Source organism: Morone saxatilis, unplaced genomic scaffold (genome assembly GCF_004916995.1).
Source record: "Morone saxatilis isolate NCDOM2014 unplaced genomic scaffold, NCSU_SB_2.0 Contig15, whole genome shotgun sequence".
Lineage (NCBI taxonomy): Eukaryota > Metazoa > Chordata > Actinopteri > Moronidae > Morone > Morone saxatilis.
The window spans coordinates 10,318,693-10,331,833 of record NW_023339707.1 but is presented as its reverse complement, the minus strand read 5'-3'; the positions used below and the strand labels follow the sequence as shown (position 1 = coordinate 10,331,833).

The 13,141-nt window shown below is 40.2% G+C and overlaps 1 protein-coding gene across 1 annotated transcript in view; it reads right to left on the bottom strand.

Annotated features, from left to right (window-relative positions):
* The window catches only part of si:dkey-178k16.1 (band 4.1-like protein 1), a 38,622-nt gene that overhangs the window by 7,231 nt on the left and 18,250 nt on the right, over nucleotides 1-13,141 (bottom strand). Inside the window, exons 4-17 of the mRNA XM_035655831.1 lie at nucleotides 12,659-12,763; nucleotides 11,728-11,770; nucleotides 11,555-11,630; nucleotides 8,692-8,910; nucleotides 8,478-8,565; nucleotides 8,238-8,390; nucleotides 7,001-7,098; nucleotides 5,968-6,143; nucleotides 5,577-5,833; nucleotides 4,933-4,971; nucleotides 3,756-3,785; nucleotides 2,878-3,033; nucleotides 1,454-2,584; nucleotides 241-291 (exon numbers count right to left, since the gene is read on the bottom strand). Of these exons, the coding sequence (XP_035511724.1) occupies nucleotides 241-291; nucleotides 1,454-2,584; nucleotides 2,878-3,033; nucleotides 3,756-3,785; nucleotides 4,933-4,971; nucleotides 5,577-5,833; nucleotides 5,968-6,143; nucleotides 7,001-7,098; nucleotides 8,238-8,390; nucleotides 8,478-8,565; nucleotides 8,692-8,910; nucleotides 11,555-11,630; nucleotides 11,728-11,770; nucleotides 12,659-12,763 (2,622 nt within the window). The remainder of the gene's footprint in view (nucleotides 1-240; nucleotides 292-1,453; nucleotides 2,585-2,877; nucleotides 3,034-3,755; nucleotides 3,786-4,932; nucleotides 4,972-5,576; nucleotides 5,834-5,967; nucleotides 6,144-7,000; nucleotides 7,099-8,237; nucleotides 8,391-8,477; nucleotides 8,566-8,691; nucleotides 8,911-11,554; nucleotides 11,631-11,727; nucleotides 11,771-12,658; nucleotides 12,764-13,141) is intronic.

Genomic DNA, 13,141 nt, shown 5'->3' with positions numbered 1-13,141 from the left:
AATGAAAACCTATGAATATTATATTCCATTTCTGCCAATAGCTAGTGCTAATTGTTACCCACTGGACCTTTAAATGAAACCAGAATGGGGATATCATTTCTACATTTTGCATATAAACATAAATATCTTGAAGAAAAATGTATTAAATAATAAACATAGTTTGTTTACTCATTTCCAAAGGTGTGGCTAAAAAAGGAGAAAAAACAAATAAGAGAGTGGTGGAGCTGAGAGATGACTCACTGAAGCTTCGTTGAGAGGCTCCTCGTGAATAGCAGGTGTGGGAGGTGTCCCCTGTAGAACAAAAACAAACAGCAAGCAAAAATTAATATAAAATAACAAAAAAGTGTCAACTCATAGAAATTACAACAACGGCAAACTATGATACCTATCTTATCTATACTGTAGCTAACATGCGTAATTGTATCAGAAAAGGAGAGAGCAGAAACAGACAGTAAAGAGGGTTTTTTGTCACTGCATTGACATTCTGTCTGCAGCACACAGCTGATTAAAGCATTATTTGTCAAATTTAGAGAAACCACGTTCTCAGTGTTCTCTACTCAGCTTTCACGCTAATTGATTTGTACTAGGTGTAGCTCATTGTGTTATTGTTTTTATTGTTTTTAAATTGTTCAATTATAATTCATCCACCAACCCCAGGGCTTATGTTAAACTTGCACCATAAACACCCAGAATTTCCAGAGTCTGTACAACTAGGCTACTGTCAGAAGCATGCACATAGGGTATATTTCACAGGTTGACGTCATTAAAAATGACTGCCAGTGCAATGTTAATGCCATGCACTGAAAGGTTCGATTCTTCAAAATCACTTGCAGGAAAAAGGTATTCATATCCGTAAATGCATCATATGAATGCCTAAGCCCTGAAGAGGTTTGGCAGGTCTGCAGCCTGTGATTACATCTAATCGCCTTTTTCATTTTCTGCTATTGCTACAGAGGTGCCAAGGCAGAACATTTGGTTCAAATGCCCTTCTCAGCCATTTACAAAAAGGATTTAAATTATGTGAAAAAGAGGTATAAAAAAGAAAAATGGTGGAAAGGTCTTGTGCTCCTTGCAACAGCAGCCACCTTTATCCTGTGAGGATGTTGGAAGGAGAGACCAGGTGTTAACGTGACAAGTTAAGGTGAGATATAAGGGACGCCTGAAGCTTAAGCATTGTGAACTTTGCTTAAAGGCCCGAAGCATTCTGAAATGGCCAAGCAGATGTCAAGCTTTGCGGAGGGGGAACAACGGAAAGCAAAAAGCTCTCTGGGCCAATGATGCGATGCAGAGGTACGTGAACTTTTGCTTTCTCATAAACAGCCACATGAGTTCTGAAGTATGTGTGTGATTTTGTTTTTGTTTTTTTGAATGGTAAAAACAAGAGTTGCCTGAAGCTCATGCAATGTTTTACAGTCCGATGATGGACAAACAGGTTAGGGGGCAGATGGTTTACCGCTTGCTTCCTCTTAGCTGTTTCTTGGCCAGGCGTCCTGTAGTGGATATGGCTGTTATCCATGCTGCTCTGTCTGTCTCGGGACCACTGTGTTTTCAGAGGAAGAGTTCGAGGGGGAGCGGTCGGATATTTGGAGCTAGAGAGGAGATTCTCTTTAAAGTCCGAATTGTTTTGAAAATGATCCTCATGTAGCGCGCCTCCTCTTGCCCACTGACTTTGCCCAGTTGTACCTCTGCTGTCTCTGAGCTCCTGTTGTCCAAACAACTCCTTCTTAATCTGTTGATGCAGGAGAGATTGCTGCTGATATGACATTGCAGCTTCACCGTGGTATTTGGTGGGCCCTGTGTTTTCCTCGACAACATCTGTAGCAGATTGCAGTACAGTATTATCCACTCTACTTTCTGCCTCACAGGATCCATCTTTTGATTTTGTCATCTCTACATCCCCAGTTACAGCAAAGGCGCATCTATCAGACTGGCTTTGAGTTGGAGAGTTTACAACACCTTTGTTCTCTTTATTCAAAGACTTCTTTGATCTCTGTGGCTTGAGTGGAACTATTTTGGTGACTTCTGAATGTGAGTTCCCCGTTTTGTTGCAATCTTTCGTTCGCATGGGGCTTGGGTCTTTTATTTTCCAAGTCTCACAATGCCTCGCGTCGCTCGCACTTCTGCCCCCATTGCCCGTTAGGAGGGAGTCCACAGCCACCGGAGTCTCAAAGGTCTTTGGTCTCTCTCGATGAATATTGTGCTCATACTGACAATGCCTCATATCTCTGTTGATCAGTGCACTCCTCTGTTTGCCCGGTGGAGATCCACATCCATTTTCCTGAATGACATTCCTCGCAAATACAGAATCATGATGCCCGTTAGTTGCTACTGTTTCATCCATGGCGTTCATATCCAATAGTCCTGTTGCTGTGAAGTCTGTTTCCTGTTTTGGTGATGTTCCAGGTCTAGTTTTTAAAGAGTCCCAGGGTGTCTGAAAGTTGTTCATATTCGCTTCAGTCCAAGGTGTCACAGAGAACGTGTCACTATCTTCAGAAGAGGTCTTACTCGTTTCCAATTTAGAGTAAGTATCCAGCGCTCCTTCATAAGCATCCTGCTTGTCAAACAATATGGCAGAACAAGTCGCCTATGTTAACATAGAGTAGACAGTTGCATTAGCCTAGCTAGATACACTACTCTTCTAATTGAGCTATTATTGTTACCCCATTTAATTAATGTAGTGAAGAAAAACAGTGATTAACTGCGCTGGGTGCATTATCAGATTTTCTGTGTTTCGGCTCAGCGGAATCAACATTTTGACAGAGAATAGAGAGGCTGGGAACGGGTGACCAACATAAACTTTCCTGAAAATCGTAAAATATAGCAAACAAATTGTAGTATAGTAAGTGTTGTAACTTAGGAAGAGAATCTCATTCTTACTGGTTTACGCTCGGGGGTTCCTCCAGGAGGGGTAGCTGAGGAGAGGCGCTTCTCCCTCTGGACCATCTTGCTATTGGGCTGCCTCAGAGCCCTCTTTAGCTCATTGATGCTGGCCTGGTGCTTTTGTAGAACATCCTCTGGCTTATCCAAGAACTGCTGCTTACACAGTGAAGGGCACACCAGGGACACAAAACGTTAACGTTAGTTCAAATCCTAGCTCTATATTTTAAAGTTACAGTCATTTATACAATTGAACTAGATATGGATTTAAGTTGAAAATTAACTTGGAGGTTTTTCATTGTAAATGTGTTCTCTAACTCTGAGGAGGGTGTGGTGCATGATTGTGTGTTTTTCGTATTGTAACTGTGTTAATGAATTAAAAATGGCACCACATGGCTGTGTCGTTACAAGGTCTTAATGATGACCAGAAACTGATATAGACTTCATTACTGTACACTCTAGATTACAGGGACAAATTGTATTTAGTAGTATATTTTCCAAAAAGGACTTTGTTGTTGTACATCTTAAAACCATTGATAAATAACCATTTGCACTCTGCCTAAGAAGGCACCTACCAGTCTTCGGAGGATGGAGCACAAAGCCCCAAACTCACTGAAGTTTGTAATTATTCAAAGTCTACACATATAACAGAAAAAGACTGAGAATGGAAAAAGACAAGGGAATATTGTTCGGAAAATATGAAACTTTCATGCATTTAAGAAAACAGTTCACTTAATGAAATATCTAACAAATAACCCAAATGTTTTAACATGAACTCCACGGCTATTGCTGTTTATTATGAATTATGAATAAGAAAACACAGCACACCTGATGAGGGTCACACACAGCACATGCCAAAAAGAGAGGACAAGCAGTACCTCCTGTTTTGGCCGCGGGGTGGCCAGATCCTTGTCCGATAGATGAGGGAGCCCGAGGTGGGGCAAGTGAGATGAAGTGAAGGGTTTTGAGCAAAGCAGGAGGTTGAGGATTGGGGGGTGGAGAACAGATGCGTGCAGAGACAAAGAGGTAAAGTGCTGCAGGTGAGTCAAAGAGGCAGGCGGCCAGACGGACAGACAACAGAAACAGTTGACACGATTGGGGCTTTTGACTAAGACTAAGCCATTTAATGTTCTGCCAAGAAGACAGGGACAATCATTTTTCAGTGTCAGCCAATTTACAATTAATGCAGTCATCTATTGACTGAACATAAGTGCTTGGAGAGGGGGATTATTCCTATACTTCTTCATCCAGAGATTTGGTGAGAAGGCATTACAAAACCACAAATGAACAGACCGTTCAGTGACTAATGCAATGCCAATATCTCCTGCAGTACTTAATAAGAGTACCACGCGCACAGGAATAATATGAGACTAAATACACTGGAACCAACTTTCCCATATACATTTTTAAAAGATGAACTTCATGAGCATCTATATAACAAATAAGAATGTGTATCTAGAAAGCCTGTTTTGCATTTAAACAGTTTAGAAATGATTATTAATTCAATAAAATACTGGGATTTTGATGCATGCTCACCTGGCACACCAGGAGATTTGTCAACTGGGGAACCACTGATTCACTGAATCATCAACAGTGCTTAAGGGCCATCTGTTTATCCTGCTAATAACAATCAATCCCTCTAGTTTCACACAGGGACACTGTTAAAGATGCACGTGTTTGAACATGTGTTGACAATTAAAAAAAGCTGGAAAGCTTTCTCCACTTGTATTGCTTCAGTCAATCTGGATAAGAACTTAATGCCCATGAATAAACTCTAATCCACTGAAACTATTTCCCAGTGGGCAGACAGAAAAAAGAAAGAAAGAGCCTGAATAAATGTATATTAAACATTTAGTTTCTATTCATCTGAAGATCGATTCATGCAGTTTCCATGGATCAGGAATCCTGGAAACCATGACATGAAAAGAAATAACATTCCCCCAGAGACAAACAATCAAAAAAAGGATTTTTGTTGAACAAAACACAGAGTACGGATGCATGACCTACAACCACCAAAACCACAGAGACAGACACTAAGGTCCAAGGCCAAAATACCTCTGGTTTTGAGTCTACAGGCGAGCCTGCCTCCTCACCCTGCAGGAGAGGACGGGGTGGACGACAGAGAGGTCAGAGAGAAGAGAGCAGCGGTTAGCAAAGTCTGTTAACATTACAGCAGGGAGAAGAGAAGAACTGCCGGATGCTGGGTTAAAAAAATAACTTCTGCAGCAAAGAGGTCAAGTTAGATTTTTGGGAGGCGATTTAAAAAATGTAGAGAAGACTCAAAACTGACTCAAACTGAGAACTGACTTATAAGTCTGGGAATGAGCAGAAAATGGTGTAAATTAGGCCAAATAGAGAAAAAGTAGGGATAGTGATTACAGTCTCAAATGAAAAGGAATGTGAGAGAGAAGGATGAGGAGTGTTAGTCAGAAATTCATGGGGGATCTTTCTGACTAGGGGTGCAGCAACTGCTGTGTACTTTTCCAAGTGGAACTGCTTTTGTATATTTCATTGTACTCTCCTCAAAACTATAATATAGTCTTCACACTTGAAAGGAAATATTTAATTTATCAGGTGAGTGTTTTTCATTTTCATTGTTAATTGGCTGGCTGTGGCTCAATAACAGTAATAAACCAGGGCAGCAAGAGCTGCAATAAAGGCAAGTTTCTGTGTATTTGTCGTATCCTCTCATCTTGTACCTTAAGCTCCAAAGTCTTCGTGGGTGTTGAGATGTTGGCACCCCGAGTATGCTTCTGAAACTGATCGTGGTCCTGAAGGTCATGCTGCTCTAGCTCCTGATCTGTGTACTGGTCCTGGTCCTGGTCCTGATAGTGGTACTGTTCATGGTCCAGGTCCAGGCTTCCCTCTTGGTCCAGGTCTTCTCTGGACATGAACTGTGTGCGTTCACTGGAGCTTCGCTGGGACAGCTGGTCCATACTGTCACCTAGAGCTGAGGCTGGTGAAGTGTGAAGGGAGGGAAACATCAACCACTTGAACTACATGTTAAAGCTTTTTCATGACAGGGTCACATATCTCAGTAGGCTGATAAATGAACATCCATGTGGACAGTGAAGTGGTCGGGGTTCTTACCTCCATCAATGCTTCGAGGCAACATGTACCTCTTGCTAACGGACCTATCAAACTGTGGGGCAGGTCTGTCGATCAGAGCACTGGCCTGTCTGGTCTGGGCTTGGGTCCGCCCACTGTAGCGGAACTTGGAGCCAATCACCAGGAAACCCTTGGGGGGCGGCTCTGGGGAAACCAACCTGCAGGGAAGTTCAGTTTGTGTAAATCTACCACAAATAATCCTTGTCGACATCTTTTACCTAATTACACAGTTTAGTGCCTGATAGAGAAAGAGGGGTAACCTTTAATTTTACTGGTCCTTAATGTGCTAATAATTTTGTGTGAAGTTTCCTAAAAATATACTGTGCCTTGCCAAGAAATAGCCTGGTCCTGTAAAACCACAATGTCAAAAAGCTTACACTTTTACACTTCGTACAGGCAGACTATAAGGTGTTTATTTGTGAGCTTTAAAGGTAAGTAGGCAGATTTCATTACCTTCAGACAGAGTAAGGCTGGGTTGCTGTTTCCCCCTGTTTCCAGTCATAAGCTAAGTTAACTATCTCCTGGCTGTAGCTTCATATTTACCATGAAAGTATCGATCTTTTCATTGAAGTTGACTGGAAAAACCCAAGGGAATAATGAATTATAGAAACTTTATACTACATAAGTGATGCATTGTATGATTGCCTGTAAACAAATTCCACATGTTTGCAAATTCATTTGACCTGCTGTGCACTAACTAAAGGCATCACAATAGCAATTAATTTGAATTAATTAATTAGAAGTGTACTTAGTGATATCTTTCTCAATATTCCCTATAATTAGTAACAAATCACCATGTCTTCTTCAGGAACCTTCCTTTGAATTTACCATACAAATATCAGTTCCTTTCCAACTATGGGATCTGTAAAAAGGTGTTACCATGAAAAGTTATGGAATCAACACATTTGTATTATGATTGTCACTTAAAGGATAGCTCTACTGTGCCAATTTTTAAGATTTCATGCCGGGCAGAAAAAGTGTGTTTGTCTGTGTATCTGTGAGCATCAAGTCCTACCTGAAGAAGGTGTGGTGCTCAATGCAGACCTTCCACAATCGCTTTGAGGCCCGATGGTTGGGCAGCTTGAAGCCTATGGTGCTCTCAAACTGTTCATACTGAGCAGTGAGGGGAAGGAGTGGAGGAGGAGGAGGAGGAAGAGGAAGGGAGGTGAAGAAGAAAAGGAGAGTGAAGGGAGTGAGTGAGGGTTAAGATGGAGGGATGGTAGCAGGGTAAATAGTGTTTACTCCGCAGCAATGGAAAAATCAATGTTATTTTTCTGTTTACTGGTAGAAATATATTCTCGTGTCACCTACTGCCATGTCAGGTAGATTTTCCATCTCTAACCAACCTACAAATTAGCCGCTTACGCTCTCACTCCATCAGATGTTCAGTGGTTTGAACAGAAAAAGACGCTTTCAAATCAATAGGTTATTAGCAATATAACAGGATTTTAAGCATTAAGAGTCGTCCATTCACAAGAGAAAGCCAACTTTTTTTCCCCCACACAAAAAAATCTGTGGGGACAGTTTAAAATAAAAGGGCTTTAAAACACAATGACGACGCTTCAGGCAAATTTGAAGTGACAGCTGACTTAAGAGGATAGATCTGCAGAACAAAGTATATGCACAGAATGGCCTTGGTATTCACAATGAACATGTCAATGTCAGTTTAACAGTGGATATAAAACACACTGCTGATACCCTGAAGGCCAAAGAATGTCAGAAGAAACAGCAAATCATAATAATTTTAGGGACTTGAAAACCAGAGCGAGCATAATGTGGCTCAAACATTTACAAGTAAAATCCTTGATGAAAGTGCAAATCTTCATCACTCGTTAATCACGTTTTAGCCACAAAGGAAGAGAGAAGGAGGAGAACAAAAACTTTACCTAACAGCCTAATTTTTAACAACAGTAGCTCTGAGGGCTATAAATAATGTCTGAAAAAATAGTCCTCGTCAGTTGTCACATGGTTTGCTGCAGATAAATCGCAGAAGTAACACTTTTATCAAACCATGAAATGACTATTTATGCAGCTTGGGACGAGTCAAGAGAGACAATGATGTAATTTTAACAACTGTGAAACCATGAAATAGAAATGTGGAGTTGGCTCTTTACCAAATGATCCCTCATTCCGCTTGCCTCGGCTTTGCCAGAGTGACTGTTATGAGTTGGGATTGTGCATGCAATAATTGTGCAGTGAACTCCTCAGTCAGGCAAGATGCAAAATACAAGGTAATGACAATTTTTATTTACCTCTCCTGGGCGGATCTTGATGTAGAAGTTGCTTCTTTTATAGGAGATCTTGAGGATTTTTGGCCAGGCGAATCGATTGATCCTTAGACGGTCTCGGTAGATGAGCAGACCGTTGGCGCTCACGCCGAGCATTATGTCAATTCCTTCTGAATCCTGGTGAACACAGGCATAAATAGCATCACAAAACCTCTGATAAAAGTGCATTGACAGATGAAATGTCTGAGAGTTTTATCTATATACCTTAGCATGATGCAAGTCCACCCCATACATTGAAAGCTTCTTGGCATTTTCTAGAAAGTTCACCTCTGCCTCTGCTGGACTCATTCCCCTACGACACAAATGCCACACATGATTCATCTCTTCTCTCATATTCATCCCACAAATCAAAAATACCAGCATTTCTCATTATCTTTATGGCATTTAATTTAATTAATGAAGTCATATTTTCTTTGACCTATAGTTATGGTGCAGCTCCATCACTCTCTCCTCCAGCTCACGTGTCTGGTTGGGCGCAAAGCGGAAGTCGCTGACATAGTCGGGGCCATGTTCCTCGGGCTCGTAGTCTCCCAGTTCAGCCTGGACGGTGTAAGAGCCCAGAAGTGCGTGAGTGACAAAGGAGCAGGGCAGACGACCAGACAGCATGTCGTCCCTCAGCTGCAGGCACAGGTAGTACCTAAAGAAATGCAGGAGGTAGAGGCAGAAATACTGCTGACACTTCAAGCCTCTACATCACCAGGAAAACATCTGTGAAAAGCACTGTTGTCTTACAGTCACAGTCCTTATCTGACGATGCCTGTATGTCTGTCTGTCCACCACTTGGTCTCGAATGAAATATCTCAACAATTATTGGATGGATTACCATAATATTTTACACAGATATTCATCTGGCTCAGAGGATGAATCTTTGGTGATCCACTTGATTGCATTTACTGCCCTCATCAGATCAAAATTCTACTCATGTCCACTAATTTGGTGTGTGACCAAATACCTGCAGAATTCATTACATTCCCATCAGCACCAGCTGTACTTTGTGGTTCGTGCTAATTAGCATGGTAACACACTGAACTAAGATGGTGAACATGGTTAACACTTAACCTGTTAAATATGTTAAAACAAACATTTAGCTCATTCTATATTGGTGTATGAACATTTTTAAAGGTGGAATTCTTCTAAGTTGGCCCTGGTCTGCTTATTTTCCACCTAAAATGTAAAAGAATACAGCTGGGTTTAGTATTCATCCTTAAGCTTCTGTACATTGCAGTCAATGTAGTCAGTATCCTATGCATCAATTAGATGGATGATGTAGTAGGGCTTCGGACTTAGCTCCAGCGAACTGACCGTCTTTGTCTATCCTACAGTAAAAGGCAGTTCTCTCAAATGACCTAAAATGATTGTTTTCTTTTACTTTTATAGTGCTATTTGTGGGGTTTTTAGATCATAATCACCATCAATCCAACAGAATTGTGGTGGAAACTCACTGAAGAACTCAGCAACATGTTATTCCAGAAACAATTTCACAGATATTTAGAATAATCCTCAGACTTCACTCTCAATAGTTAAGCATAAAATGGGCCCTAATGAAAACTGCAAAATAATACAGTTTTTGGCAATTGACTACTTGTTGACAGAAAATAGTTGCAATAGGAACTTGCAGGATGTTGTGTGGATCAGTAGTGTTTTGCAGGGTATACACAGGTATACAGAGGCATTGAATATAGCCACTTCTAAATCCCCTTCAATAAGAATCATTCAGTGTTCTGCAATCAAAAATGTTTTCCTAGGATGGCATAGTTAATAATTTTCACAAGTAGATGAAGTAAGGATCAAGGAATACTTAACTCAAAATGTAAAATATTTTCATAATACGCCTTACTGCATGAAATCAAGCAGCAGAATTTAAGTGACAATGTGCAAATACTACTGGCCTATTTTTGGGTGAGCTAAATATACAAGAGTAGTCTTACATGTCACTGTTTATAACATATGGCATTTATCCTTCGCTGGACGGGCCGCTTTAAAATAAATTTGGGTCATAAATTAGCATACCCACTTCTCCAGGCACCACTACACCACTGGTGTGGATTATTGGGGAGGTTTTATGTAAAAAAAAAACAAAAAACATTTTGACCACCACAAATGACAAATTCTCTTGCAGTGGCATAAGATCAGAAAAATCTCACAACATTGGCACAAAAAACTTGGGAGTATCTGAATAGCTTAATACCTCTACAGTAAATGTATGTTTTGTGTGTAATTTGGGTGAACAGACCTTTCAAGTTGTCTCTTAAAACATTTATACACATGTATTTTTGGTCTTGTTCTTTGCTTTGGTCATGATTGTAATAGTTGGTCTAGATCAAAGCCTAAAAATATCCCAAAACCTCCTTTACTGTATCTCTGCATGGAGTACATGAAGTACATACACTCTAGACAACTGAGAATAATCATTAGAAATACTGGCTTACAGATTGAGTTCTTTGATGGATGGATTTTTTGTGTGTCTTGCACCACATTGTGCCCATTAAACAACAAAGACAGTCACGTAACAGTTCATAATGTACAGTTCAACAAGTTCATAAAGACTTGTTCTGCCACCAGCAGTTGGTTTCAGTTGAACATTATGTTGCTAGTGGCAACCACTGCCGGCATTGTTACATCCAGCCTCTCGTCAGAAATGTGACCAAGCAAATCTTGACAGGCATCTTTTATCTACACCCCCAATGCACTTGTTGGAGCATTTTCTATAGATACTTATGGCTGTTGTGTTTCTGATGTTTTGTGGTTTTGTTGTTAATTTAGTTATTCTAAAATCAGTGGGCTGCTAACCAAGCTAGCCACTTACACTTAACACTAACACTAGCTGTCTGAGGCTAAAATGGTAGTAATACAACATTCTGGGCTAACTGTAAGCTAATTTGCTGCTAACTGTTTCTCTTCCTACTTTTACTTTTGCATCATGTTGTGTATGTTTGCTGAGTGTTGTGTGTTACAATAGTGTGTACAGTATTTCCTATGTTGATCTGTCAGAAATGCATCTAATTTGAAAGCAAGCTAGTCTACACTTAATTGAATCCAGTTTCCTTGATAGTGTGCAAATTCATTCTGACAGCATGACAGGTCACTTTGATTGAAAAGCCGATTTGTGCATTTAGCTCCCTGCATAGGGTACTCTGTCTCAGCTGTTCTTTTCTTTCTATGCATCCTACCAAAGCAAAAATGTCCTGGTGTCAACTCGCATATTACCTTCAGACAACCAAAACAAATCATTTTTCTTTAACTATGAGTTAAAAAGTCCATGCTGTTGTGTTCAGACCTACCTGGTGATGTCCTCGATGAGCACAGACGGGTCTGGAGGGTAGAACTTGACAGAAAATCCGAAGACCCAGGAACCAACTGTGGATAAACCACCAGAAATTATGTTTTGTGAAGGACTGTATGTTCATTAAAGTGTGTGTGAGTGTGTGTGTGGGTGTGTGTCTACTGTACTTACCCCGAATTTGCTTCTTAATCTCTTTGGAGGGATCCAGCCAATTCTGATATAAAAAAGAAGGAGACAATCGCCTTTGAGAAATTCCACCTCAGCAAAATCATCCATATTCACATTTTTAAGAGCCCTTTTAAGCACTCTTCCCTTTTTAAATCTATTCCCTAGTTGAAAGCCAAATATATTCATGCTACAAGGAAATGGATGAAGGCTTCTATAAACACTGAAAGCATCAATACTGGGACTATAAATGCCAGTTGAATCTAGCTCCCTCTGCTTAATGTCACCACAGCTTTCATGGTGCACTGTAGACCCCGGGTACCGTTTTTAAAAGGCCATACTGTCTAATCACATTTTAAAAGGTTAAAGGCCATGTATGCCACACTCAGGCCGTAAGTGCTTAAGCACGGTTAAAAGGCCAACCAGGGACTCACTGCTTTATTACACCTGGAAAAACAGTCTGGTTAAATGGACTGGTTTGCCAAAGGGGTGATTGACATTTGCTCTGAATTCGGTGACAAAATCCAAATAATATAATATAGTAAAAGCAGGCATAAAGAAAGACCAAATTAAATAACATAGATTTACTATGTTGGCCTTGCACTCTATAAAGCTATTCACAGAATAGATCCACAGAAGGATCTAAATTACCCCCACATATTATTAATAATCATCACTGTGGTAATGAATATGATAACTTGGAATAACAAACACAACAACTATACAACTGCTTTACCATTTTATGCCAGATTATTATCCAGGAAATTAGAATTCTGAGGGCTCCTTTATTCAGTTAAATGCTTTATCACATGCTGTATGAGTCAACAGATGAGTCAAGAGGTTCAGTTACAGACCTGAGAATGAATAAATATATGTAATGTCCCCAAGTGTGATATCTCTGCACGTGTGAGTGTATTGGTGCTTCTGTGTGTCTGACCTTGGAGTTGTCCGTGTCCTGGAAAGTCAAGCCAAAGTAGTCCCTCTCCAGCAGGTTCAGATGGCCACACACCATGTCCAGCAGGGTCTGGCCCTTGGCAAATTTCTGTTACACACACACATGCATACAAACATATAAGAACTCACAGCGAGTGGGCAGGTAACAGGTTTAGGTTGTATGAACGGCATGAACTGTAAAAGACAAAAAGAGGAAGAAAAAGGGGAATCTTCTGGCTTAGTGCTTAAAACCCATAGCATATAACTGTTCACATATTTCCTGTCGGTTAATCAGCTGGCATGAATACAAAATTTAATCTAAAAAAAATCTTAAGAAAAAGAAGATTTGTATAACTTTCCTAGGATCTTAATGATTATAAAATGTATTTATTATAGAATTCTGTTGTTTAGTAAAATAATAGCTAGATATTATTTTACTGGACAATGATATCTTTTATTTATTCATATTTCCTAACACAAAGGGGTC